Genomic DNA, 27,851 nt, shown 5'->3' with positions numbered 1-27,851 from the left:
CAGACTTCTCAATCAGGAACAAGAATCAGTGTGTCCAGTACCTACCCTCAGAGAAGATGTGTGACAGCCCTGCCTCGTCTCACGGCAGCATGCTGGATTCTCCAGCCACACCCTCTGCAGCTCTGGCCTCCCCGGCTGCGCCCGCCGCCACCCACTCAGAGCAGGCCCAGCCCCTGTCCCTCACCACCAAACCAGAGGGACGCCTGCACCATCATTTCCTAACTGGCAAGCCCTCTGGATCGGCTTCTTCTTCGTCATCTTCATCCTCTTCCTCTTCCTCCTCGTCCCACCCAAGCATATCTATCCCTATTGGTACTTCAGGCAGCCACTCCAGCCACTCTGCACCAATTTTCTCTCGGCCAATCCCATTCAGCTCCCTACACCACTCGATGCTCTCCCCGCCCTCTCCTTTCCATCAAGCAGCCCTGCATTCCCATCATGCCCTGTTCCAGTCACAGCCCCTCTCCTTGGTAACCAAATCGTCTGACTAAATCTACAAAAGCAATTCCTTTCTCTTTTATTGTGCTGTATATTGCTTTTACTTTTCAAAAAATAGATATTAGAACAACTTTTTTTAAATGATGAAAAGGAAGAAATATTATTGGTCAATATTTGATCCCGTCCTTTTCTACTCTCATTGAAACAAAATGTATTTTTTTGTAAAGTTTACTACAGAACTGGTTTCTCTTTTTGATGCATTTATCCAATGAACCAGTTGTATAAAATAACCCATGTATAAAATGTTTCTTTAAGAAAAAACAAGGAAAAGAAAAAACACCCTCTCCTTTTAACCAAAACCTGATTTAATGTTAGTATTGAGTTTAATTCATAGTTTGTCAATTATTTCAGTAATTTCAACAATCCCTTTTAAATTCCCAAGTGTGTGACCTTCCTTTTGACATGTTAAATAAACCTTTGAGATTGTTTCTTATAAATGCCTGCTTCTCTTTTCTTCCATGCACTCTGCAAGACGAGTGTTATTTTCATCACTCTCTGATCGTGCACATTCATTTGAATAAGAATCAATAACATAATTGTCACATTATATGAATTTTGAAGCAATGTACACATTTCCTACAGATTCAAACCGGGTAGATGTAAATACAGGTGCAGATGCTAAGTTGGAAGGAGCCTATTTGCTGGGAGTTAAAACTTAGCAACAACTGATGGAGACACTATGAAGTTCTTCAAGATAAATATTGGAAGTGGTCATTCATCGGTTAGTAACAGCTATGTTGTATTTTGGGCACTTTAGTTGTGGATAATAAATATATCATGACGATAGTGGGGGAAGATTCAATAGTTGATCTTTAATAGGGTGAATTTAGGCTAACCACGCTGGAAAATGAGAACCTGTGCCAAGGTAACAACATTTTAAGCCAAATATAAATACAAATAAAAAGACATCCTGGAATGTAGAGTTCCATAACAACGACAAACATGCAGGTCAGCCTCCTCCCCAGCACACCAAACCCCTTTCCCTCGCACAGTTTTACTGCATCTTTATTCACCATTTGGCACAGTGCTGAGGCTTAATTAACTCTGAGGTAATGGGATGTAGCTCCTGGGACCTCATTAGGCTATTCAGTTAGTCAAAAATACACAAGGTAGGTTACAGTTGTTGGTGGCTTTGGAGATGAGGACCAGTGCCAGGGATGGTCCAATTAGCCTCTAGCTGTGGTACTAGCCTGGACGAGCACATTGAAGTTCCTTCGCCCTGTGACTATGTTTTAGACCTTACCTTGTCCTTACCCACACTTCGCACAAAGAAGAGAGAGAGGAGAGCTACAGTTAGATTGCCATTGAGATAATTGGTAGTTTGGGTATTCTAAAAATCAAATAGAAGAAGTAAGCAATTAGTCATTGTATTCCTGCAACATCCAGATGGTAGGAGACTGACCAGCCTTCCTGTCCCAAATCCACTCCTCGTTGGTTTCCCCAGGGTATCCCCTCCTGTGTAACACTAACAATGGTTGACAACATGCACACTCATTTGCTTACCATGCTCAGCATCCTTATCAGCTCTGATTGAGAGGCTATGAACATACAGATTAGCCTAGTTCTGATGGAACAGAGTAAAATAATATGGCTCTGTACACAAAATGATGAGTTTTATTCTAATTCTATATGTATGCAACCAATACCAATAGCTTTCATTCATTAGTGTTGTCCATAATCGATAACTTGAACCATTTCCTCAACACAGCTGTAGGACAATGCCCTCAGACGAGGGTGTCTCGCTCTCTCTCAGACTGGGTTCTTTATGGCCTGAACTGCGAACGACAGACTGACGGACGTGTGCACACAGAGGATTTGTTTCCATTTTTGCCCTGCGGTGAGATACTGAGATGTCAGTCTCCCAGCAATGTTTTAACTAATTATTAGTCTCTCCTTGTTTTCCTCTGTCTTACTTCACCACAGGCAGAGGCTGTGGTCTCTGGTGCCATGCCTGCCTACCCTCAGCTACTTCTCCAATCCATCACTGAAATGACAGGTAATGAGTTGTCAAAAACAGCTGATAAAACTGTCTCCTCAAGGCTATACATCTATTGTAATGTTGCATTTTCTATAGTCAGTAACACATAAAACTGAGAGATTCCAGGTGAATGATTTAAAATATGCTGGCTATTCCAGGTTGGCTTCAAGCCATTTAATGCTGCTTCAAAACATGGCTGCGTCAAGCAATGTCAATGAATTTCAGTCAATATCCATCACTGCATTCTTGTTTCAAAATTATCATAGGAATACAGGTGCACAATTTGTGATGAGGCAATAGTATTAGATGTACCTTGTTTCATACACTATATATACAAAAGGTATGTGGACACCCCTTTAAATTAGTGGATTCGGCTACTTCAGCCACACCCATTGCTGACAGGTGTATAAAATCGAGCACACAGCCATGCAATCTCCATGGACAAACATTGGCAGTAGAATGGCCCATACTGAAGAGCTCAGTGACTTTCAACATGGAACTGTCATAGGATGCCACCTTTCCAACAAGTCAGTTCGTCACATTTCTGCCCTGCTAAAACTGCCCAGTTCAACTGAACGTGCTGTTATTGTGAAGTGAAAACGTCAAGGTGCAACAACGGCTCAGCCGCGAAGTGGTAGGCCACACAAAGTCACAGAAAGGGACCAGCGAGTAGCGCGTAAAAATTGTGTGTCCTCGGTTGCAGCACTCACTACTGAGTTCCAAACTGCCTCTGGAAGCAACGTCAACACAAGAACAGTTCGTCGGGAGCTTCATGAAATGTGTTCCTTGGCCGAGCAGCCACACACTAGTCTAAGATCACCATGAGCAATGCCCAGCGTCTGCTAGAGTGGTGTAAAGCTCATCGCCTTTGGACTCTGGAACAGTGGAAACGCGTTCTCTGGAGTGATGAATCACGCTTCACTATTTGGCATTCCGACAGGCGAATCTGGGTTTGGCGGATGCCAGGAGAATGCTACCTGCCCGAATGCCTACTGCCAACTGTAAAGTTTGGTGGAGGAGGAATAATGGTCTGGGGCTGTTTTCCATGGTTTAGGCTAGGCCCCTTAGTTTCAGTGAAGAGAAATCTTTTTTTTTGTGGGAACAGTTTGGGGAAGGCCTTCTGTTTCAGTATGACATTGCCCCCGTGCACATACAGAAATGGTTTGCCGAGATTGGTGTGGAAGAACTTGACTGGCCTACACAGAGCCCTGAACTCAACCCCATCCAACACCTTTGGGATGAATTGTAACACTGACTGTGAGCCAGGCCTAATTGCCCAACATCAGTGCTCAACCTCACTAATGCTCTTGTGGCTGAATCCCCGCAGCAATATTCCAACATTTAGCGGAAAGCCTTCCCAGGAGAGTGGAGGCTGTTTTAGCAGCAAAGGGGGGGATCAACTCCATATTAATGCCCATGATTTTGGAATGAGATGTTCGACAAGCAGCTGTCCATATACTTTTGGTCATGTAGTGTATGTAGCTGCAATGTATAAAATACATATTTGAACAAATGCTATCCTATTTGTTGCTTCATACATATAGGCTAGAAACTGAATTTATTTTTCTTGATATTAGTATTTTAGGTTTTATTTGCACAACATTGTAGAGTCTGAATCGTTAGCCCCTCGTTGATTAACTATAATAGAGTGACAATTAAATCTTATGATGTAACTAAAAATGTAGCAATAGCATTCTACCTATATACATTTTCCTGATCCCATTTGAAAATAACAGATATTGGTACTGTATATTTATTCAAAGGGGGGGGGGGTTATTGTCACCCATTGTAAGTGTGCATCCCTAGCCCTTACTTGTCACTGTTTATCCAATAATAAGTATTGTATTTGGTTGCCTCTACAAGATATCTGCCATGTGCACGAGGTCAGATTTAATACATGTTAATTTTGATCATTAATTTCTTGCAGTCTCTTGTCAAGGTTCTTTTTTGGGCCCTCCTTTGATCTCAAATTCATTCCAGGTTAACCCTTTGATATTTCAAATGCATGACATGGAGACATTGCATAGACAAGTCTCCACTGTAGAGACCCAAATAAGAACCCCATTAGACAGAGAAGTTAATACGATTCCTCTCAGGTTAGAATATCAGTGGTTCATTCTTGAATTAAATAAATAATACTATTGGATTATAGAGAAGGATCCATTCAGATTGGCATTCAGGAGACACTAACATCCTGTTATTATATGCAGGTAGCATGCTGTCAAAAGGATATACAATCCTAGTAGTGGCTTATAGGCTACAATATTCAGGTCTGGCTAGCACATTGACACATTGACTCTGTACCGGCACCCCCTGTATATAGCCCCGCTATTGTTATTTACTGCTGCTCTTTAATTATTTGTTATTCTTATCTCTTACTTTTTGTTGTTGTATTTTCTTAAAACTGCATTGTTGGTTAATGGCTTGTAAGTAAGCATTTCACTGTAAGGTCTACACCTGTTGTATTCGGCGCATGTGACAAATAAAATTTGATTTGATTTGATATATGAGCCATAATAACAGTCAGAATGAGTAAGTAATCCACATTCTACATGGACTGTCTAGGAGGGGTCGGGCTGCAAAAAATAAATGTAGTGCTGCTTATCTCAAATTTCAATTATGCTATTGTCTACAGACAGAACGTAAAGAGTCTACCAGATTATCAACTAAAGTAATACATGCATACAGGGTTCAAATATGGGTTCAAATATGTAATTATTTCTGTACTTATACAATCACGCCTGCTTTTTCCTTTGCCATCATTATCTTGGTGCTCATATCGATAGATATCAGGATGTTGGAAGTGTCTGGAAGGTTCCAGTGTGTTTGCTTCTACCCTGCTTTCTCAACGTGATATTAATTGATTGTTTCCCCCCAGTTTGACAAGACTCAGCTGGCACCTCTATGAAGACAGGTACCACTTGCTGTGAGCTTAAGAACCCCCTGCTTAATGTATTATTCATACCCATTTGACCTTAAAGAAGGGAATGCAAATGTAACTCAAGAATGAGATAGATGATCCAACTTTCTAAATGTCAAACACCATAATGAAGACACACTCATGACAAGAATCCACAGGTCTCTCGTTTCCAGCTGAGATGTAAAATACCTCTCATCAACATTTGGATGATTATGACTCCCACAATCTTAGGTCATGTGCTCAAACAAGTTGCATTTTATTGATGATTCCGTAAGGAGGAATATCTCAAGGCTTTTGCACATATTGAAATATGTTTATTTTGCTATGCCTAGGAGGATCTAGAGCTTTTTATCGCACAAATTGACAAACAGCTCCACGGTAGTAGTCAGACCCCACTGAATCTCTCTGCATTTGTATATGAATGTCTTCACAGTAAGATCGGCATGGATCCCAATGTAATTTAATATGACACCATAAAATAATAATTATATTTGTCCTATTTCACGCAACTAGCAAGTTTTCGTTCACTGGCCCAACACTCCAACCGCTAGGCTCTGCTGACAAAATACATAAGAAACCTTTACTTAATAAAAACAATGGATTTCTTAAACCAAACCACCTTGAAGGATCAAAAAATGCTCCTTATGGGATTTGAACCAACAACATTGTTCAACCTGATCTCAACACATTTCGTTTTATTCTGTACGTAAATCCGGGACACTCCATTTAGTATGATATTTACATTTCTATGTATTAAATTGTATGATATGTTACGAATTACAATTTGTGTTATATGTTAGGAATTTGCAAAACTTGATATACACTGAACAAAAATATAAATGCAACATGTGAAATGTTGGTCCCATGTTTCATGAGCTGAAATAAAAGATCCCAGAAATGTTTAATACACACAAAAAGCTTCTCTCATATTTTGTGCACAAATTTGTTTACATCCCTGTTAGTGAGCATTTCTCCTTTGCCAAGATAATCCATCCACCTGACAGGGGTGGCATATCAAGAAGCTGATTAAACAGCGTGATCATTACACAGGTGCACCTTGTGCTGGGGACAATAAAAGGCTACTCTAAAATGTGCAGTTTTGTCATACAATACAATGCCACAGATATCTCAAGTTTTCAGGAAACGTGCAGTTGGCATGCTGACTTCAGAAATGTCCACCAGAGCTGTCAGATGATTGAATGTTTATTTTTCTATCATAAGCCGCCTCCAACATCATTTTATGGAATTTGGCAGTACGTCCAATCGGCCTCACAACTGCAGACCACGTGTATGGCATCGTGTGGGCAAACGGTTTGCTGATGTCAACGTTGTGAACAGGGTGCCCCATGGTGGTGGTGGGGTTATGGTATGGGCAGGCAGGCAGGCATAAGCTACGGACATCGAACACAATTGCATTTTATCAATGGCAATTTGAATGCACAGAGATACCGTGATGAGATCCTGAGGCCCATTGTTGTGCCATTCATCCGCTGCCATCACCTCATGTTTCAGCATGATAATCCAAGGCCCCATGTCACAAGGATCTTTACACAATTCCTGGAAGCTGAAAATGTACCAGTTCTTCCATGGCCTGCATGCTCACCAAATATGTCAACCATTACACATGTTTGGGTTGTTCAGGATCAACGTGTACAACAGCGTGTTCCAGTTCCCACCAAAATCCAGCAACTAATGCACAGCCATTGGAGAGGAGTGGGACAACATTCCACATGCCAAAATCAACAGCATGAGGCAAATGGTGGTCACACCAGATGCTTACTGTTTTTCTGATCCACACCCCTACCTTTTTTTAAGGTATCTGATGCTAACAGATGCATATCCGTATTCCCAGTCATGTGAACTCTATAGATATAGGGCCTAATTTATTTAAATTGACTGATTTCCTTATACGCATGTTGCGTTTATATTTTTCATCAGTATAGATTTGTACAATATGTTACGAATTTGTTCAATGTATGGTATGTTACGAATTCTAGCTAGGTGGCTAATGTTAGCTTGCTTGTTAACGTTAGCTAGGGTGTAGGGTTAGTGGTTAGGGTTACATTTAGGAGTTAGGCTAAAGGGTTAGGGGTAGGGTTAGGTTTTGGGCTCCCGAGTGATGCAGCAGTCTAAGGCACTGCATCTCAGTGCAAGAGGTGTCACTACAGTCCCTGGTTTGAATCCAGGCTGTATCACATCCGGCTGTGATTGGGAGTACCATAGAAAGCACAATTGGTCCAGTGTCGTTCAGGTTTGCCCGGGGTAGGCCGCCATTGTAAATAATAATTTGTTCTTAACTGACTTGCCTAGTTAAATAAAGGTTACATGAAAAAAAATAAAAGTGAAGGGTTAGCTAAAAGGGTTAAGGTTAGGGTTAGCTAACTTGCTAAGTACTTGCAAAGTACCTAAAAAGTAGTTGGGAAAGTTGTTTGTGATGAAATTTGAATTCACAACTTTTGGGTTACTAGATGTTTGCGTCATACACCCACCCAGCCAGCCAGCCAGCCAGCCATCCACCCATCCACCCACCCACCCTGACCAAGTAAACATCTGTCTTATGTAACCATACCAGATGTAACATATCATACTAAATGGAGTGTCTCGGATTTACATACAGAATAATACGAAATGCTCTGAGACCAGGTAGCATTTTGGTCTGTAAACATCTCCCATTAGACCTTAGCTGCAAACTGGCCTTTCTCCTATACAGATTGTGACAGGCTCTAGTAGCTAGCAGGCCTATGCTGATTGGAAATGTATCACAAATGTAATATGAATCTGTATATATAGGCGTCTAAACAGACCGGTATAAATATAAACCACTTCTAAGACATACTGGAAAATATGGTTTAATGTGATATTCTGTGATACTGGTGATCAACTTCAAGGTTCATCACATCATCAGTAGGCCTGTACTGATCTCTGCTGGAATCCTTTAAATATTGCAATTGGCCGACAAAAAAAAATCGACATTTTGGAGCGATTGGAGTTGTGTGAACGCACATCACATTGTTGCATAGACAACTGTTAATGTACAAAAATCGGATTTTGGAAATCGTGAGTTTATCATCTCAGTTTTATTTGACAATGATTCAATCTGTGACGTAAAATCAGAGGTGTATTCATTACGCCTATTCTGTTGCAAAACGTTTCTTAGACGGAAGCAAACGGAAAGAAACGGGCGGGATCTAGCTGAATTTGTCCAATAGAAACTGTCGTTTTACTCGCAAAACGGAACTGTTTGGACTAATGATTACACCGGATTACACTCTTGGTTTTGGCAGACATGAACAGTAGAAGGAGGAAGTGTTCATATCAGGATTTGAGTCATCACCTGTGAGCCAGGCATTATTGGGAAATCTTTCCGTAGTAATTTCTTATATCTGACTAGGTTTGTGTTGCCTCAAAGCTACAATGAGAACTATATTTATCGTCCTGGTTTATTTGTCTGGTGGTGTCAGAGGTGAGAGTTTTTGTCAAATATTTAAAAAAGATAGCTAGCTAATTTAGCGCTCAATCTGCTAATCTTAGACCAGGTGCATTCCATACCTCCTATATAACGTTACTTAAACAAATGTTTTACCTCAAGTAACGTTACAATAACTTTGAGCAGCCAATCTTTGTTTTTATGTGTTTTGTGTACCGAGACTAGCTATACGTTAGATAATCGATTTGATCTGAGGGATATTGGAACATGACACAGCTAGCTAACGTTAGCTAGCTACCCCAATGACGTGGGCCAATGACATAGTTTTGCTACCCCAAACACTGGTTGGGGCCAAACAGACTGGGTTAGTTTAGGGTGCGTTCTTAAATTGACTCTGGCTATCTACTTCAATTTCAGAGCACTCTCGTCTGATGCCGTATGCCCACCAGAGGCACATGCGTGTTGTTGTATGTTTTTGCCAGATGTCTGTACTTGCTGCATATGTGCTTCACAAGGCTTCAGAGCGGTTTGAAACATGGATGAAATAATTTTCGCCCTGTTCGACCAAAACTAATAATTAGAACAGATGAAAGTTGTTATCCAATTCACCTACAGTTTTTTTTTATGCTGGTAGAGCTACCAACAGGCTGGTAAACAGAAGGGTGCAATGCAACAATTCATCTAGTTTGTTTCTATTCTTGTCACTCATCACTAGAGATATAATAAAATTAAACTGGTTGTTCAGAGTACTGATTTCAAATCACTAGCTTGTCCTGCATGATGGCAGGCTAAATAGTGCACAGGACAGTTCTGTGCGTAATTAATTTTGCACACCATTCTGTTTGCTGGTTTCCTGAACACTAGCCAATAGGGCGCACTACCCAAGTGTAGTAATGATGAATTGTCTGTCATTCTTACCTGAGACAACTTTCCAGTCGTTCAGCCGGTCTCTTCTCTAACTACACAATAGTCATCATCATTTGGCCTCTGTATGGTGTCACCTCCGCCATGGGAACTTTTATGATCATGCGTTTGTACCACCGCAAAGTCATGCAGCGCACAAGTTGAAAAGATTGAATGCATGCGGTACACGGAATACACCGCCCCCAAACGTAGCGTTGCTGACTGCTCCATTGACAATGAATGACGCCTTGATCACACTGACAGTATCATTACGCAAAGTGGTACACAGCATCATCTGGATATGTGTGCAACAAAAGTTCAACATTTACCTTCTACCGTTTCTGTCAAGCCGTTTGATGCATATGTTTGATAAATACAACGTATGCACCACACGGAACAACTGCTTCTGCAATGCAAGGCAAACGTAACGTTCCATTGAAAATCAATGTACTTCTGGTGTACCAAAATGTAAAATCGCTGTTGGGGTGATCGAGGCGTGACTTCCGCAGGAACGCAAAAAGTCGAACGCATCTGCTGGACATGAAGCTTGAGTTAGGCTGGACAATAGAATAAGTCAAAATTCACCCACGGCTGAAAAACGGCTTTAGAACGTTGGCTAAGCTGGAACACTAGTGCGAGCCCATAGCAAATGAATGGAATGGAACGTTCGCAGGGCCTGTTTTGACTGGAGTGAAGCTTAGAATTCCATTTAGCCTAAATGGCACCAAAACATGTATCCCTTTTTATTTTACCACTACAATCTGTTCTTAGGATGAAACTGAAAAATAACAACTTGTGTAGAAAGTAAACATCCGCACCTCAATGGTGCCAAGTGTGCTGATGTCTGCATAACGAGGAAGTAGGGAAAAAAATTGCAACTTCTGACTATTTCTGGTCTAGCGTTTGATGACAACGAGATACACTGCCCAGCCTCACATAATTAGAGAGGAGATTCTCATGATTAAAATGGTGTCCAATTAATTAAAATCAAAATATACACATTACGAGATATTTGGCAAAATAGACAGACATACCTATATTTCCGACCTCAGAGTAACATGAGTAATTTTTCGTTTACATTTGAACTATAAACAACGTGAGCAGGTCTCCATTGCCAACTATAGCGACGCTGCCATTGTTACATAGTACAACAAAATTGGATTAGAACGTTCGGAAGGCGAGTTGGTGCCACAGTGCTCAATAGAACTAATAGGAGCTGGCAGGGTGAAAAATGCCCTAAAATAAGGCCTGTTTTTTTTCGTGATTACTTCAAAACTATGGCAGGCAGCTGGGATATATGGTAATATTATGAAACTGAGCTTCACCGCGGATGCAATGAACTACTTTTTATTAGAAAAAAGCATTGTTAAACATTTAATGTGTCCAGCCTACTTGAGTGTGCCAGAGCGTAGAATAACTGATGAATTTACAACACCTGTTGAATATGGCTGGTGTGAGTAAACACTGGCAAAAAAAGTAATTCTATTGTTGTTAGCAACACAGTTAGTCACCAACGCTGTAGATAACATGAACCACCTCTGCTAGGGGTAGTAAAATGGCCAGAGTGAGGTGTTCTCTCATTTGTCTGGAAGTAGGTAGGTAGCAAGGTAGCTAACTAACCAGTTAGCTTGGGTGCTTGACTGCTGTTGTGAGGTTAGAACCCTCGATCAACCCGACTCCTCAGCCAGAGCATCCAGTGTGCTCTCTTAAAGCGAAACACAGAATTTATGAATGGACAATCTGACAACACTCTGAATTTACGAACGCCCAGAGCGCACTCTGGCTCTACAGAGTGAATTTACAAACACACCTTTAGATTGTTGACAACATGTAAGCTATATTTCCTCTCCAATATTTATTGAAAACATAAATACATTTGCACAATGAGCACGCCTCTAAAATACATTGTCACAGTTGTTAGTTAGCAAGCTAGCGAATTTTAGCCATATTAGCTTTGACATAGAATCAGTCAAAACACCTCAAAACAAGACATGATATCAATAACGAGCTGAAACGAGCAATTTACGATTTCCCACATGACAGTTTCTTGTCATTCTTGCTAGAAATCTGGCCAACCAGAATAACAACACGCTGACTTCTGTCCGATGGAAGCGCACATCTTTTTTGTGATGTCAGCTAACCCATCTGTAGTCTCTTCTGTCCAGTGTAAATTTGTTAACAGCCCAGACGCTCCTTCTGAACGTTAAAACGCATCGCTTGCGGTACGGTTTTGGAAACATTAAGGAATGTATCTTTCAAATCAACAATTTTGAAAAAGCAAAAATTATTACGTCATTTTATATATTTTTGTATTATATCTATATGTTTTTGTATTTTACCCCCTTTTTTTGCCCCAATTTCGATCTTGTCTTATCACTGCAAATCCCCAACAGGCTTGGGAGGCGAAGATCGAGCCATGCGTCCTCCGAAACACGCCAAGCCACGCTTCTTAACATCTGCCCGGTTAACCCGGAAGCCAGCCACACCAATGTGTTGGAGGAAACACCGTTCAACTGACGACCAAGGTCAGCCTACAGGCGCCCGGCCCGCACAAGGAGTTGCTAGAGCGCGGTGAGCCAGGTAAAGCCCTCCCCTAACCCGGATGACCCTGGGCCATTTGTGCGCCGACCTATGGGACTCCGATCACGGCCGGTTGTGATACAATCCGGGAACGAACCTGGGTCTAGTGACGCCTCTAGCACTGTGATGCAGTACCTTAGACCGCTGCGCCACTCAGGTTGCCCCTTTTTATAGGGTTTTGTTCCCACACTGGCCATATCATGTTACAGTGCTTGTTTACTGCGGACAGACTGAAGACGGTGGCTGAATCCCAAATCACCCTCGCCCCTCCATTTGCACATTCACTCAGGCATCTGCGAAAGCTGAGGGCGCGGAAATTATTAAGGGTGCAAGGACTAATTAGCCCCTCCGGTATGAACTTTGACTGAGCCTGCAACGCTGCCGGCTTCTTAGTAAAGTGGAATCCCATGAGTTTGTACTACTTGATGCAAAATAATGGAGAGGTCGTGCCTAATTATGACACACGCATTTTTTTGTCTGATGTCGAGACTTGACACATGTAAAAGATAAATACCTCCCAAATTAAATGTTTAACTGTTACTGAGTTTTATATTTTGTAAAACGACAGGATATTTGTTCATTTGAGTTTCATGCTCGTTTTATGATTTTAAAAGTGGAACATGAATTGCATCATTTAAGTCACGAGTGTGTCATGGGTTTATTGATCCCTGCCATTCTCTGGAAGTTACCCTCAGAGTTTCGTCAGCAACAGGTGACAACAGAGGGCTCTCTGAGAGACTTGGTAGGGGCAAGGCAGTAGTCTGCGATTCACGAGAGGTGCTCACCTGTACTATCTAGCGCGCTCCGAACACCTGTGTGTAAGCGTAACTGGGGAGGAAGTGTTTGTCAACTGGAGGCACACACAGCTTGTGGATCTGTACAAAACTGCTACATGAAGTGTTTATTTTTTTTATTTGAAAGTATCTTTCTTGCTGATATGAAAGATAAGGGGCATATCAGCGCATGTTTCGCAAGTGGTGATTTTTGATGTTTCTAAACGTTAAATCACAGCGTCTGAATTGTAGTTCACACACAGGCAACCGTGGGCAACGCTAACAGCTGAAAACCCTGCGGAGAAGGGTTTTTGAAAGCTAGATTTGCTAGTGTCCTAATGTTATACTGAACTGGCTATTTAATCTGATCAAATAATTGTTGAATGGAGGGAGCTAGCTAAATCAGACACTATACTGCCAGTGCCACATTAGTTTTTTTATTCACATTTTGGTTTAAACACTGTACTCTGCTGCAGATTTCTTCCTGGGGGCGCTCCAGGTTTTACTATAAATAAGTGCTGCAGTCAGTTTAGTTTTCACTAGGCAGTTCAGCAAATTGTTTTTCAAAACATTTGAAATCAGCTCAAAATGTTCATTTAATCTGTTAAATCTATAATCTATCTGCTCTTCAAGGAGAATCAAAGGATCTGTCACCAAATTCTCTACGTGTAAGCGATATGCCAGCACAGATCATTTCTGCAAAGGACATGTCAGCACCAGGAGTATCTATTGGAAATAAACCAGAAGCAGGAGTATCTGCTGGAAAGGAAATGACAACGGCACCAGTAGACTCTCCTGAAAAGGAAACGACATCGGCACCAGTAGACCTGGTTGGAAAGGAAACGGCACCAGGAGACCCGGCTGGAAACGAAACGGCACCAGGAGACCCGGCTGGAAAGGAAACGGCACCAGGAGACCCGGCTGGAAAGGAAACGACACCAGGAGACCCGGCTGGAAAGGAAACGGCACCAGGAGACCCGGCTGGAAAGGAAACGGCACCAGGAGACCCGGCTGGAAAGGAAACGGCACCAGGAGACCCGGCTGGAAAGGAAACGGCACCAGGAGACCCGGCTGGAAAGGAAACGGCACCAGGAGACCCGGCTGGAAAGGAAACCCACGGCACACGTGATGAGGCAGAGAGCAGTCACTTCTTTGCTTATCTTGTGTGTACAGCTGTGTTGGTGGCAGTGCTCTACATTAGCTACCACAACAAGCGGAAGGTACTTGGCTAATATCGATTTACACATTACAGCTTTTGATTCTTGGTCATAATCTGGGTCATAATGAGCATCTTTGAGATTCTCTATGTAATGAAAAGCGCTATATAAAATACATTCATTATTATACTGAACAAAAATATAAACGCAACCTGTAAAGTGTTGGTCCCATGTTTCATGAACTGAAATAAAATATCCAAGAAATGTTCCATATGCACAAAAAGCACATTTCTCTCAAATGTTGTGCACAAATTTGTATACATCCCAGTTAGTGAGTGTTTCTCCTTTGCCAAGATATGCCACACCTGTCAGGTGGATGGATTATCAAGAAGCTTATTAAACAGCATGATAATTACACAGGTGCACCTTGTGCTGGGGACAATAAAAGGCCACTCTAAAATGTGCAGTGTTGTCACACAACACAATGCCACAGATGTCTCAATTTTGAGGGAGCTCGCAATTGGAATGCTGACTGCAGGAATGTCCACCAGAGCTGTTGCCAGAGAATTGAATGTTTCTCTACCATAAGCCGCCATACGTCCAATCGGCCTCACAACCACAGACCATGTGTAACCACCCCAGCCCAGGACCTCCACATCCGGCTCCTTCACCTGCAGTATTATGAGACCAGCCACCTGCAGCTGATAAAACTGAGAAGTATTTCTGTCTGTAATAATGCCCTTTTGTGGGGGAAAATTAATTATGATTGGCTGGGCCTGGCTCCCCAGTGGCTGGGCCTGAGTCCCGAGTGAGTGGGCCAATGGCTGCTCTCCTGCCCAGTCATGTGAAATCCATAGATTAGGGCCTAATTAATGTATTTCAATTTACTGATTTCCTTATATGAACTGTAACTCAGTCAAATCTTGGAAATTGTTGCATGTTGCGTTTTTATATTTTAATTCAGTATATGAATTAGTCCATAAAAAGATACCTCCAGAACAAGCACATCCAAGACACTAGTGATATGAATGTGTTCGCTAAAAACATGTAAGAGAACAGTCAATGAAACAAGTTGTGACACAGGCCTATTATTGTCTGTTTTTGTCAGATCATTGCCTATTGCGTCGAGGGAAAGAGGTCGAGATCGGGACGTCGGCCCAAAGGCGCAGAGTACACCAAGCTGGAACAGAATGTAAGTATGAAAAATATGGATTCCATAGTCAATTCAATCCCCTTTTATTGTTTTATTTATTGCTCTGTCCATACATGGAGGGTTCTGAATAAAGATATGACGCTCCCTATGTGTGTTGCAGGGTTTCAGAAGCAGATTGTATGTTCTTTCCCTGTCTGGCACTAATTTTGTTTATTTTCTTCAGTAGTGAAGGTGCATCACTGTCATGAAGTCATTGCCAGAAAACTGGATATAGGTGTTAAGATGAAATAAGGCACCAAACTGATTCCTGGTGAAAGAAGACTTGCTTGGTTTAATCAATATAGATTTTTTTTTTTCAACAAATGGGTATTACTTAATAGATGTTTGTCTTTGGATGCTTATTGCATGACTATGCAGAGGATACTGTTGCTGAGAAAGATGAGCATGCTTGTTTGCACTCCTGTGTTATTGTGCTACTTTGGGGAGTCCTTTGTGTTCTCAGTCAGTCCGTCCATCTGACTGATATAATACCTTGATGTACTGACTCAGGAGGATTTTTTTTGTCACAGAAGAAGTTGTTATATTGTGAGGATTCCAACTGGTCCCTTAGTGTTTGCAAGTACTATTGAACAGTAGTTGGACACCTGCTATGATGACCACAATGTTGGCCAGATGAATGTAAATGTACTTCTTGTATGTTTTGGAGTGTTGTATTTTCTTTTTAGCTTAATCCCTTCTGAGATGGCAGAGGAAAGGGACGTTTTAGTTGTGTTGTGTTGGTTGGAGTGGAGTAAGTGGAAAACAGTGAAAGTGATTGTGTGACTGATAATACATGTGGAGGAATGATACTGAAGTTAACCTAGGCCTAAGTTCCAAATATATTAGAGCAGGGGTGTCAAAAGCATTATCTTCACAAGGTCCGGAGGGCCACACGTAAAATGTTATGTTTCCTAGCTGTCAGAATCAGAAAGAAATATTCCCATATCCATCAATTTGGTAATTTTTGATGCTCTCTGACTGTCTAGCATTCGATTAGATCAGGGTTTCCCAAACTCTGTCCTATCCCCCCCCCCCAACTCATCATCAAGCTTTGATTATTTGAATCGGCTGTTTTTTCCCCCATCAATAACTAGGGTACGGGCAGGGCTCGGGTATCACTAAATTGATCAGTAACATTTTGAAGCTGAGCCATTTGCTTGTGCTTTTCTGCTCCGTACAGTCATATCTAAGATCATAACATGGTGTCAGAAGAGCTTCAAATATAACAGGAGAGCTTATTTCACAAATAATGTTCCTTGAGTTTTGTAGAAGTTTAGAGTGACAAAAAGTAGCTAAAAGCCGATGTATGGTTAATCTGGCATCTGAATTGGCCGTAGAGCATTTACTGCGATGTGGTCTCTGCAGAAGTCAGGGCATTCATACTTCTTGAGGAGCAGAGCAGAGTTGTTGTCAAGGAAGTGTGTTTGTGTTTATACGGGATGTACCGCCCCCACCTACCATCAACCAATCATGTCAATGTGGAGCTGTACGGCGCTCCCAGCATTGTTACATGCGGCCTCCGGAGGCTCTGTACAGAGGGTGTGATGCAGCTGCGGCTCATCCGGTGTCTTGCGGAGGCCGCATCGCCTCCCAGATTTTGTATCAATGCGGAGGGCTCCCTATAGCTTTGTATAGCTCTGCATTGACATGATTGGTTGACGACATTGCCGGATCAATGGCTTTAACACTTCTCGCATGTCTCGTCATTGAGCAGAGCAGCCCAAACGGAGCCGTTGCTGTGGTTACACAGACTGAGCCACCATGAGCATAGCGCATGCAGAGCGTGCTGCTTGCGCGCAGGGAGCGAGAGATGGACAGAGAGGAGCAGCTAATGGATTTACTAAGTGAGGAAGTTATTTCTGGTTTCGTGCAGGGCTGGGCCTTTAAATTTGGCAAAGTAATTGGGCCTGGGTAGGGTAGTGCCTGAATGTGGCGGGCTTGGTAAGTGCTAAAATTCATGCCCAGGATTTGAGCTATCTAGCATGTGAAGGGTGGCATTATGTAATTTATGTTCTTCCTAAAGAGGGACAAAATTATTTTTTTATTTTACCTTTATTTAACTAGGCAAGTCAGTTAAGAACAAATTCTTATTTAAAATGACGGCCTACACCGGCCAAACCCGGATGACCTGGGCCAATTGTGCACCGCCCTATGGGACTCCCAATCAGGGCCGGATGTGATGCAGCCTGGATTCAAACCAGGGACTGTAGTGATGCCTCTTGCACTGAGATGCAGTGCCTTAGACCGCTGCGCCACTCGGGACCCAAAAATAGCTGATCTGTCCCAAACTTCATGGTCTCAACAAAGTTGTCCTTTGAGGGCTGTAGGTAGGGTAGACGTTTTGACAAAATTAAGAGTATTGATTAACATTCCGAGGAATGTAGAAGATTGAAGAATATCTATTGGATAATATTTTTAAGACTGAGCCAGTGTATATTTGTCTCCTGTGCCTGCGTCCTAAATGATCACTATATTTCTTCCCAGGGCCTTGTTTCCTAGAGATCTTTCCGTACAATGTGCTTTTCAATAGTCAATAGTTGAGTATATGGCAAATGGAAGTAGTCATTTTGCACAGATCCTTTTTGTATGCGGGACCAATTTAAGATAAATTGGATTAGAAATGACATTTTATACTATACTTGCTGTGGTTTGGTCACTGTCACACAACAATGCAAATGTTTTTCTTTTTCGGTGGGAGTTGAAATTAATAAAATGTATTTAACAATATTCATTGTCATTTGAATGTATTTATTTTATTTTTTAAACTTTTCTACCTGTGGACACTTCTTACCCTGGATGACACTATTGAAGTTGTAGCCTTTACAAAACAGACAAACCTTATGTTTAGTTGTAAATCGTAAAGTGACATTGTACTACAACATTTTTATTTCTGAATCAAAGTTTACAAATACATTTGAGAGGACCACTTCCAACTCAACATACTGGATATAAAACAAGAGTACTAATGCATTTTTACAATGGGGTTGACAATCATTTTAACAAACAGTGCATGTTAAAGAGGAAGCATATCTTTGGTCTCCTCTTCATAAATGTCAGGTATTTCACCCACGGGGGACGTGATCATTGTGACCGTGGCACAACCACGGAGCTTGCGTTCATACTGGATGAGTTGCTTCCAGAATCCACTGTTTGGTCTAATAATAGGTCGACAAGATTTGACCTTTTTGTGGGCCTCCAAAAGTGTAATTCCATGGTACTTCATTAGATACACCAAGCATAACGTAGCTGAGCGACTCACACCTGCATTGCAGTGAACCAATGTGCGTCCACACTGCTCCCCAACGAGCTGGATTTTATCCGCTACCTCATCAAAGAAGTCGCTCAGAGGAGAAGATGGAGAGTCTGTAACAGGAATATGGACATATTCCACCTCTGCAGTGGAAGTGTTTGTGATGTTTTGTGTGGCATTGATGATGCAGGTGATGTTGAAACGAGATATGACAGCCTTATCATTTGCAGCTCTGCCGTTGCTGAGGAAAAGGTGTTCGGTAACTTGACACAAACCTGCAAGTCTCTGTTCACCAGATTGATGCATGGAAACAGGTTAACCAAAGGAAGTACGTAGGCAGTGTTGTGTGTGGACCATGGATAGCTGACTGGCAGACAAGATGACACTTAAAATAGATGGGAGAAAGACACTTGTTAGGCAACTACACATGAATTGATAGAATAATCTGTCTGCATTCCAAGCACCTGCAGACTACTTAACACAAATCTAAAAGCATTGGCTTGGTGGAGACATGGGTTCCATCTTCCACAAATCTCCCTATATAGTGCACTACTTTGATCAAGGCCCATAAGGCTCCTGTCAAAAGTAGCTACCTATAAAAGGCAGCTAATAGGGTGCCATTTGGAACACACAAATGGGCTGGGCAAGGGGAAGTTTCCACTAGATTTCTTAGACCAGTCATTTCCTTTCAAATTATTGAAGGGAAGTAAATAAGTGTCATGGCCATATGTAGCGGACATCACGCTGCCTGCTTAGCAAGTACCGCCTACTCCTGATTAGGCTCACGCCAAGGCTCGAAACCAGGACCTCTGCCTTGTTAGCACATGTGACCGCTTGCCCGAAGTGTCTTGCCAGTTGTGCCACGCAAAAAGCTAGTTATTCAGCAGTGCATGTGAACATCCCCATGTGCTACATTCACCCCTCAAACTTACTCCACAGCAATCCTAGCGTTGAGCTGAGTGCAACTGCAGATCGGAGACAAAGCGCCATTCGTCACGCAGCTTGTAAATTCAGGTAGACCCCTCACCGTTTCGTTTAAGAAACTTTTTGCAACAGAAATGGCGTAATGAATACATGCCAGGTGTTGAACATCACAGGTAGGCCTACCATATTGGGGGCCTTTCTTTGCAGCTGTGCCTTAAAATGAGCAGCACCATTGAGGGCTTTTTCCATTTTTAAAGTAGTCAAGGGTGTTTACTGCCACCTGAAGTGTGTTGTCTGAACAGGTATAAAAGACAAGGTTGCTGATTTACTGCAGTCTTCAGTTATGGAATGTTTATTCAGGAGTATAATTCATTGGCTGATCCCTTTGACAAGTCTTCATTGGCACTGCCCATGCTAAAACAGGCTTTGGGGCACTAGAGCTGATATTGTGCTAGAGCTGTGTAAGTCGGCCTTGAAGTATATATGTTGCGACTTTTTAAACAATATTTAGGAACTCAGTCGGTGTCTCAACTTATTTTTGAGTTAAAATAGTAGACTACACAAGGTGTAATTTCGAGATGTGGTTATGGTCTTATGTCAGTCACTCAACAATATTTTAGATTGGTAAATTAGTCTAGCCATCTATCTAAACTTGAAGTAATTATGGCCGAATACCGACCGGGCTTGGGACCCCCATTGATTTAGTCACTCATCTCAGATAACATTAACATGGCAAGTGTAGAATTTCAGGAAATTAGCTTTAACTGATTATTTTATCACCATGTTCGAGGGGATTGGGCTGAGCAGAATCACTAATAAACAAATCCCCTGACCTTGCATCCCAAATACTAACAAAATGTATGATCAGCTCTCTGTATGACTGACCTCGTAATAATTTGTGCAACGAGTCTGAAATATTTAGCTAACTGCCTGGAACGTAGCCAGAATCTCTAGCCCCAACCGAACGGCTGACTGCGCGATTCCTTTTTACGTCGTTTGTCATCTGCGTCCAACTGGAACTATACACACACACGTGGCGACCGGCTCTGCATAAAACATGCTTCATTCAATTGCAAGGGCGTCGGTTGCCCCTTTAACGAGCTTTAAATGGGGAGCCGCCGGGGGGATGGAAAAATATCTCCATGCAGCTAACATAGCCAGCCAGTTGCTAGGAAGCGGCTAATCAACAGCAACTTGATCATAGCTCTCGGTTTATTAAAATAGTTCAATAGTTATACCAAAATATCCTTTACCAATTATAAACATTGAACAAATAAATACAAACCACCCCAATTCAGTGCGCGAGCTCACATTCTTTTCAGGAAGAAGCAAAGTGACGTCTGTTTATTTTCCTCAGCTACGGAATCCCGAAGTGACCACATCATACAACGCGTTTCTTTTAAAGGGATAGTTCACCCAAATTACAAAGTGTTGTGTGTGCGATGAATGAAGTAGATCATGTATAATACAGGAAGGTCCAATTTATAGTATAATATTTACACATGTATCAGGGAAGGGGGGATTGGGGGGGGCAAGTGTTTCAATTGTACAGTATTAGCAATAGTTAAGTTTGGTAGCAACAGTTGATATGTGTGTATATGTATATACAGTACCAGTCAAAAGTTTGGTCACACCCACTCATTCAAGGGTTTTTCTTTATTTTTACTATTTTCTCCATTGTAGAATAATAGTGAAGACATCACAACTATGAAATAACACATATGGAATCATGTAGTAACCAAAAAAGTGTTTAGTAGCCACTCTTTGCCTTTTGACTTGGATTTATCCTCTGCAGCAGAGGTAACTCTGGGTCTTCCTTTCCTGTGGCGGTACTCATGAGAGCCAGTTTCATCATAGCGCTTGATGGTTTTTGCAACTGCACTTGAAGAAACTTGCAAAGTTCTTGAAACTTTCCATATTGACTGACCTTCATGTCTTAAAGTAATGATGTACTGTTATTTCTCTTTGCTTATTTGAACTGTTCTTACCATAATATGGACTTGGTTTTACCAAATAGGGCTAACTTCTGTATACCACCCCTACCTTGTCATAACACAACTGACTGGCTCAAACACATTAAGAAGGAAAGAAATTCCACAAATTAACTTTTAACAAGGCACACCTGTTAATTGAAATGTATTCCAGGTGACTACCTCATGAAGCTGGTTGAGAGAATGCCAAGAGTGTGCAAAGCTGTCATCAAGGCAACTTTGAAGAATCTCAAATATAAGATTCTTCAGATTCTTCCAAAACACTTTTTTTGGATTACTACATGATTCCATATGTGTTATTTCATAGTGTTGATGTCTTCACTATTATTCTACAATGTAGAAAATAGTAAAAAATAAAGAAAAACCCTGGAATTAGTAGATGTGTCCAAACTTTTGACTGGTAGTGTGTGTGTGTGTGTGTATATGTGCATATAATTGCTTTCTGTATGAGATTAAGCTCTTATTTAGATTAGGTTATAGGGGGTCACAGACAGGAGTGTGCTTATATTTAATTTCTCCATGGCGCTGTGCAGGCAAGGCTATTAATGTGATCATTTCATTATTATTATTTTTTTTTACCAAACTGGACACTGGGTTTACATTGTGGCATAGGATAGGCCCCGTATTTACAGTATGCTTCATTCTATTCTATTCTATTCTATCTCACCGCAGAGATTATGTTGTTGTTGTAGCCCATTTGAAAAGGTTGTGACAGCGCATACAGACACGTTTCGATTACAGAGGGGACGCAGATGGTGGAGGAGACCTACGGGCATTCTGTCACGAGTTTGCAGTAACAATAGGACGTATATTTATGGCAGCTGGAGTCCGTAGCCTACACGCGCTTGCATACAAAATAGACATCTGCATACTGGTTAATTCCTCATGCCATCCAAACACTCCTTTGTCCAGGCTTCTGTCTTTTTATTTACTCTCTTTTAACCGCCCATCAAAGGCAGCTGCTCGCCAGACCTCTGCTCAAGCAACGTGACGCACTCCACAGCACGTCTTCATTTTAGAGGAGATCGATGCATGGGTAAGTTGGAATAGGTTTTTGTGCACTGCGCATCACAAAACAATTGGTAAGGATTCGCTTTTAATTTAGTATATCAACACTATATGAGTGATAATTTTGCACATCTCTCATCCTACCCGAAGAGGATCGGACACAGCTCGAGCGCTTCATCGCACCCTTTCTGACACAGATGCTGCGAGACTGGTGCATGTTGGACTGGTGGTCAAACTTACATAATTGCAAAAGGTAGGAGTCCACTGACCGATTTTCTGATATTCGTTTAATAACATGACATTTCATTCAACATTTTAATATGTGATTAGCTTCCAAGACCGTAGCCTCAGACATACAATTGTTGTCGCATTTACATCACGCGTATGAGAACATAGGGTATAAATAAGATGAGTAAAACAATCATAATGTATGGTGTTTAATCATTCAAGCTCGGTTTGACAAATCGTCATTGCGAGGTACATTTTGAAATGATGTTTTATGATGCGCTCGTGTAGCTCGACAGATTTATAAGAGCTAAATACTCTTTCAATACTCATTTCAGTGAAGTTTAAAGGCAAACGCCAAATACAAGCAGACACGCACACACAAAGCTCCGCAGGACCAACTAGTCTAACCCTACATTAATAATTGAGACATTTGAATGCAGCAACAGCGCAGTGAGTGTGAGTGAGCCACCACAGCATCCTATGCCTTGTCCGTTTTGGCAATCTGCTGTTCCACGATGGAGTTTAAAAATGTAATCATAGGATAGGAATAATCAACATGTATTTTTCTTTGGGCAGACATTTATTCTTGCAGCCCCTCTATGGCATCAGCATGTGATGATGTAGGGGTAGTGTGCATCAATCTAGTTTTATTACAAACAGTTCTTATCTCACCCTGTCCACCTCCACTGCTGCTGTTTAAATAGTGCTGCTGGCTAATGGATGCCCTCTGTATACAGTGGCCAAACCCACAGCCCAGCTGGCGGGATGCAAGTCCCCATGATGACTGGGGTTCCCTGGTGTCCCTGACTGACTGGTGAATACAGGAGTTGGGAGAGACAAATGGGTATGTGTCCAGTATATCCTCATACTGTGGAGGGGGTTCTTGTAAAGGCAGAGGTTTAACAGCCGTTATTGATGGTCATTTTGTCTTGTGTGCTCCATTCCTTGATATTTTTTATTGACTATTGTTGGTATTAGGGGAGCTGCCGTAACAAGTTATTCATTTAAATTAGGTTAGTTCAAGGTAAAAAATGTCAAATAAGTTACAAAAAAAAGGTTATTCAGGTCCATTAGATACTGTTCCTCAACGCCTATGATTCTTGGTGATTTTGCAGATTAATTTAGTATATTGGCCTACTGCAGTTCATAGTATCTATTGGCAGTAGTCAACCAGCATGTCCTTGGTAGGGTTTTGGGGACAGGTGTTCCAGGGGGTTGCGTTCCACTTTCTGCTGCTCTCTGCTCTGTGTTTATCTCCAGATATATCCTGAGGAAGATGCTGGGATGGTGCCAGCCCTCAGAGCCTATTTAGACGAGTCAACAACATGTCCTGACTGACAAGGCTGTCAACAAAGCTGTTTTTAAACAGGTAACACTATTTATCAAGCTAATGTAGATTTCCATTGAAGTCATTGACTAAGAAGGCACTATTTTTTGCTAAATGACCTTGTTAAGGAGACCAACTGGTAACCGACACTGAGGTAGACTGTTTTCTCTGTTCTCTAGATATGACTGAGGCTTTGTTAGGCGTTTGAGCAATGAGACATCTCGTTACACACTGGTTCAAGGGCCTTATACTCACACAAAGAACAGTGCTACCATTGAGGTACTGCTGTACAGTATCTCCTCGTGCTGAGAGAGGGGGTATATGAAAGGGAGGGTGAGGCAGAAAGTAAGGGATTAGTTTAGTGTGTTTATACAGTTGAAGTCGGAAGTTTACATACACTTAGGTTGGAGTCATTAAAACTTGTTTTTCAACCACTCCACAAATTTATTGTTAATAAACTATAGTTTTGGCAAGTTGGTTAGGACATCTACTTTGTGCATGACACAAGTCATTTTTCCAACAATTTTTTACAGACAGATTATTTCACTTATAATTAACTGTATCACAATTCCGGTGGGTCAGAAGTTTACATACACTAAGTTGACTGTGCCTTTAAACAGCTTGGAAAATTCCAGAAAATGATGTAATGGCTTTAGAAGCTTCTGATAGGCTAATTGACATAATTTGAAACAATTGGAGGTGTACCTGTGGATGTATTTCAAGTCCTACCTTCAAACTCTGTGCCTCTTTGCTTGACATCATGGGAAAATCAAAAGAAATCAGCCAAGACCCCAGAAAATAAATTGTAGACCTCCACAAGTCTGGTTCATATTTGGGAGCAATTTCCAAACGCCTGAAGGTACCACGTTCATCTGTACAAACAATAGTATGCAAGTATAAACACCACAGGACCACACAGCCGTCATACTGCTCAGGAAGGAGACGCGTTGTGTCTCCTAGAGATGAAAGTACTTTGGTGCAAAAAGTGCAAATCAATCCCAGAACAACAGCAAAGGACCTTGTGAAGATGCTGGAGGAAACAGGTACAAAAGTATCTATAACCACAGTAAAACAAGTCCTATATCAACATAACCTGAAAGGCCGCTCAGCAAGGAAGAAGCCACTGCTCCAAAACGGCCATAAAAAAGCCAGACTATGATTTGCAACTGCACATGGGGACAAAAGATCGTACTTCTTGGAGAAATGTCCTCTAGTCTGATGAAACAAAAATGGAACTGTTTGGCCATTATGATCGTCGTTATGTTTGGAGGAAAAAGGGGGAGGCTTGCAAGCCGAAGAACACCATCCCAACCGTGAAGCACGTGGGTGGCAGCATCATGTTGTGGGGGTGATTTGCTGCAGGAGAGACTGGTGCACTTCACAAAAAAGATGGCATCATGAGGTAGGAAAAGTGTGTGGATGGAAAATTCTATAGATATATTGAAGCAACATCTCAAGACATCAGTCAGGAAGTTTAAGCTTGGTCGCAAATGGGTCTTCCAAAAGGACAATGACTCCAAGCATACATCCAAAGTTGTAGCAAAATGGCTTAAGGACAACAAAGTCAAGGTATTGGAGTGGCCATCAGAAAGCCCTGACCTCAATCCTATAGAAAATTTGTGGGCAGAAAAGCATGTGCGAGCAAGGAGGCCTATAAACCTGACTCAGTTACACCAGCTCTGTCAAGAGGAATTTGCCAAAATTCACCCAACTTATTGTGGGAAGCTTGTGAAAGGCTACCCAAAACGTTTGACCCAAGTTAAACAATTTAAAGGCAATGCTACCAAAACTAATTGAGTGTATGTAAACTTCTGACCAACTGGGAATGTGATGAAAGAAATAAAAGCTGAAATAAATCATTCTCTCTACTATTAATCTGACATTTCACATTCTTAAAATAAAGTGGTGATCGTAACTGACCTAAGACAGGGAATTTCTACTAGTATTAAATGTCAGCAATTGTGAAAAACTGAGTTTAAATGTATTTGGCTAAGGTGAATGTAACATTCCCGAATTCAACTGTAAATCCACCGCATTTTAACAGTGCAGTCAACCTATACTGCCAGAGAAAAAAGGCGGAGAACAAAACAACCTGAAAGCAGAACCATAACTTAATCAGATGAATCTAATCTGCTTTCATGGCTGATGAGTTTTAATGTCTGACGTATGCCAGATCGGCCTATAAAATGTTTGGTTGGGTCAGGTCAACCAAGAGCTAGAGAGAAATAGCGGCTGCATTTGGAAGGGTAGCCTACATATATGGTTTACCAAGGTATACATATGTCCTGGAACTGTAGTAATTCTTAGAATCCTGCCCATTGGCAAAAACCTGATTGCACACACACAAGCCCTCTTGCTTATGACTTGAAGTTTGTGACAAAATGAGTGACATTTCATGTGCAGACTGAAACAGTAAAGTGCAGACTAAATGTCTGTTGTCCTCTTCACCATAGCACCATGTCAGCCTGAACCAATGCCTGCTTCTCTGCTCCCTTCATTTGTCTTAGTTGAGGTGTCCTCAGTACAACTGCCACAATGACTATTTCTCAGAGCCTGTCAAACAGTCTACTACTCAGTTCATCATCCTCATCTTTCTCTGCTGCTCAGTTTTCTACACATCTTACTGTGTTGTGTAGAACAGAACTCAGTGACTGTGTTGTCATGTCATTCCCCCTGCAGTTGTCAACGCGGTTCATCCTTACCGAACTGGGACGGGAACTGGGACCTATGGCTTTCACCCACTGAGAAAGGGGCACAACATTGGCATTCACCCACTGCTGATGGGGCACAGCCACACTTCTTTAGCTATCAATATGTGTTAGAAGTGTATCACCTTGCTGTGATTATTTGGATATTTTACTTAGCCTACTTAAAATGGAAGTGTCATTGGCACATTGCTGGTTCCCCTTTAACCTTTTACTGTAATGAGCTAAATCAGTCACAGTGTTTCTTGGTTGTCTTAAACAAATCTGCTATGAAACAAGAGTATACACCTCACACACATGGTTATGGGCTTGAAAAAAGACCTGTACCATATCAGATATACATTTGAAATGTATTCAATTGTGAGTTTGCATCCCAATATTACAGTTTATATACATCAAAGAAGACTGAAACATTACAAAACCATAGAAACACAGAATTCTCGGCGGGTTTTTGAAATAATGTTTATTAATGATGAAAGATATGAATAACATTCCACCCATGAGTCCACTAGAGGGTGATTTGGTAATTTGACTGCAGCAAAGGGCTACTTGTAGTCTTTTATGCCACATTGTTCAGGACTTTATTGGATAGGACCACATTTCATGCCATAAGAGAGACTCATAAGGGGTGGGGTTGTAGTGTTGTGTGTCTGACGCTTTGGTGCTTTGCATTTCCCTCCCTGAAATACTGTTTAACTGAGGGATGCTTTCTCTCCCCTCCTTTGTAAAATAACTCTAACACGTTCTGATCCCCCTTCCACACTGTTCAGCTGATCAAAGCACTGACACTGCAGTTGACTAACACCTTTCTCTGATGCCTGCTTCTCCTCATGCTGTCAGCACTGTCCTTTCTCTTCTCTGTAACCTTGGCAACACTTTAACGCCTTACTCACCTCCTCCTATCTCGGACGTCTAACATGACTAACAAGATTGAGTCTGCTGAGATGGCCTTGCTGTTCATTTCAATGATGTGCTCCTAACCAAGCTAGC

The 27,851-nt window shown here is 41.7% G+C and overlaps 3 protein-coding genes and 1 long non-coding RNA gene across 7 annotated transcripts in view; 3 read left to right on the top strand and 1 right to left on the bottom strand.

Annotated features, from left to right (window-relative positions):
- LOC115164508 (transcription factor 7-like 1-A) overlaps nucleotides 1-935 on the top strand; it is a 46,558-nt gene extending 45,623 nt beyond the window's left edge. For both annotated transcript variants that reach the window (XM_029717056.1, XM_029717055.1), the window contains exon 12: nucleotides 4-935. In XM_029717056.1, the coding sequence (XP_029572916.1) occupies nucleotides 4-491 (488 nt within the window). In that variant the 3' untranslated portion in view covers nucleotides 492-935. The remainder of the gene's footprint in view (nucleotides 1-3) is intronic.
- Nucleotides 936-8,657: 7,722 nt separating this feature from the next.
- LOC115164506 (accumulation-associated protein) lies at nucleotides 8,658-18,155 on the top strand. 2 transcript variants are annotated; one of them, XM_029717052.1, is made up of 4 exons: nucleotides 8,658-8,859; nucleotides 13,713-14,299; nucleotides 15,345-15,428; nucleotides 15,616-18,155. In XM_029717052.1, the coding sequence occupies exons 1-4, from the start codon at nucleotides 8,811-8,813 to the stop codon at nucleotides 15,616-15,618; spliced, it is 723 nt and encodes a 240-aa protein (XP_029572912.1). In that variant the 5' UTR covers nucleotides 8,658-8,810; the 3' UTR covers nucleotides 15,619-18,155. The 2 variants fall into 2 exon arrangements, with proteins under 2 accessions (XP_029572912.1, XP_029572911.1); XM_029717051.1 differs by having other exon boundaries at nucleotides 15,613-18,155.
- A 111-nt stretch (nucleotides 18,156-18,266) lies between these two features.
- On the bottom strand, nucleotides 18,267-20,970 carry zgc:153044 (dual specificity protein phosphatase family protein). Of its 2 annotated transcripts, none has more exons than XM_029717053.1 (2): nucleotides 20,914-20,970; nucleotides 18,267-19,063 (listed from the first exon to the last, which is right to left on the bottom strand). In XM_029717053.1, exon 2 carries the CDS (start codon nucleotides 18,982-18,984, stop codon nucleotides 18,442-18,444), a length of 543 nt encoding a protein of 180 aa, XP_029572913.1. In that variant the 5' UTR covers nucleotides 18,985-19,063; nucleotides 20,914-20,970; the 3' UTR covers nucleotides 18,267-18,441. The 2 variants fall into 2 exon arrangements, with proteins under 2 accessions (XP_029572913.1, XP_029572914.1); XM_029717054.1 differs by having other exon boundaries at nucleotides 20,888-20,964.
- Nucleotides 20,971-22,304: 1,334 nt separating this feature from the next.
- LOC115164505 (uncharacterized) lies at nucleotides 22,305-27,591 on the top strand. The gene is made up of 4 exons (XR_003869938.1): nucleotides 22,305-22,629; nucleotides 22,752-22,854; nucleotides 23,567-24,198; nucleotides 26,836-27,591. It is a non-coding gene; the product is annotated as an uncharacterized LOC115164505 (long non-coding RNA).
- The last annotated feature ends 260 nt before the right edge of the window (nucleotides 27,592-27,851 follow it).

Source organism: Salmo trutta, chromosome 27 (genome assembly GCF_901001165.1).
Source record: "Salmo trutta chromosome 27, fSalTru1.1, whole genome shotgun sequence".
NCBI lineage: Eukaryota > Metazoa > Chordata > Actinopteri > Salmoniformes > Salmonidae > Salmo > Salmo trutta.
This window is presented reverse-complemented; position numbering and strand designations above follow the sequence as displayed.

Bases quoted from the DNA above. Each gene is read 5' to 3' on its own strand.
- LOC115164506 (XM_029717052.1), top strand. From the start codon at position 8,811: ATGAGAACTATATTTATCGTCCTGGTTTATTTGTCTGGTGGTGTCAGA. The intron at 8,860-13,712 runs GTGAGAGTTTTT...CTGCTCTTCAAG, and splicing joins TTTGTCTGGTGGTGTCAGAG to GAGAATCAAAGGATCTGTCA. The intron at 14,300-15,344 runs GTACTTGGCTAA...TGTTTTTGTCAG, and splicing joins GCTACCACAACAAGCGGAAG to ATCATTGCCTATTGCGTCGA.
- zgc:153044 (XM_029717053.1), bottom strand. From the start codon at position 18,984: ATGCATCAATCTGGTGAACAGAGACTTGCAGGTTTGTGTCAAGTTACC.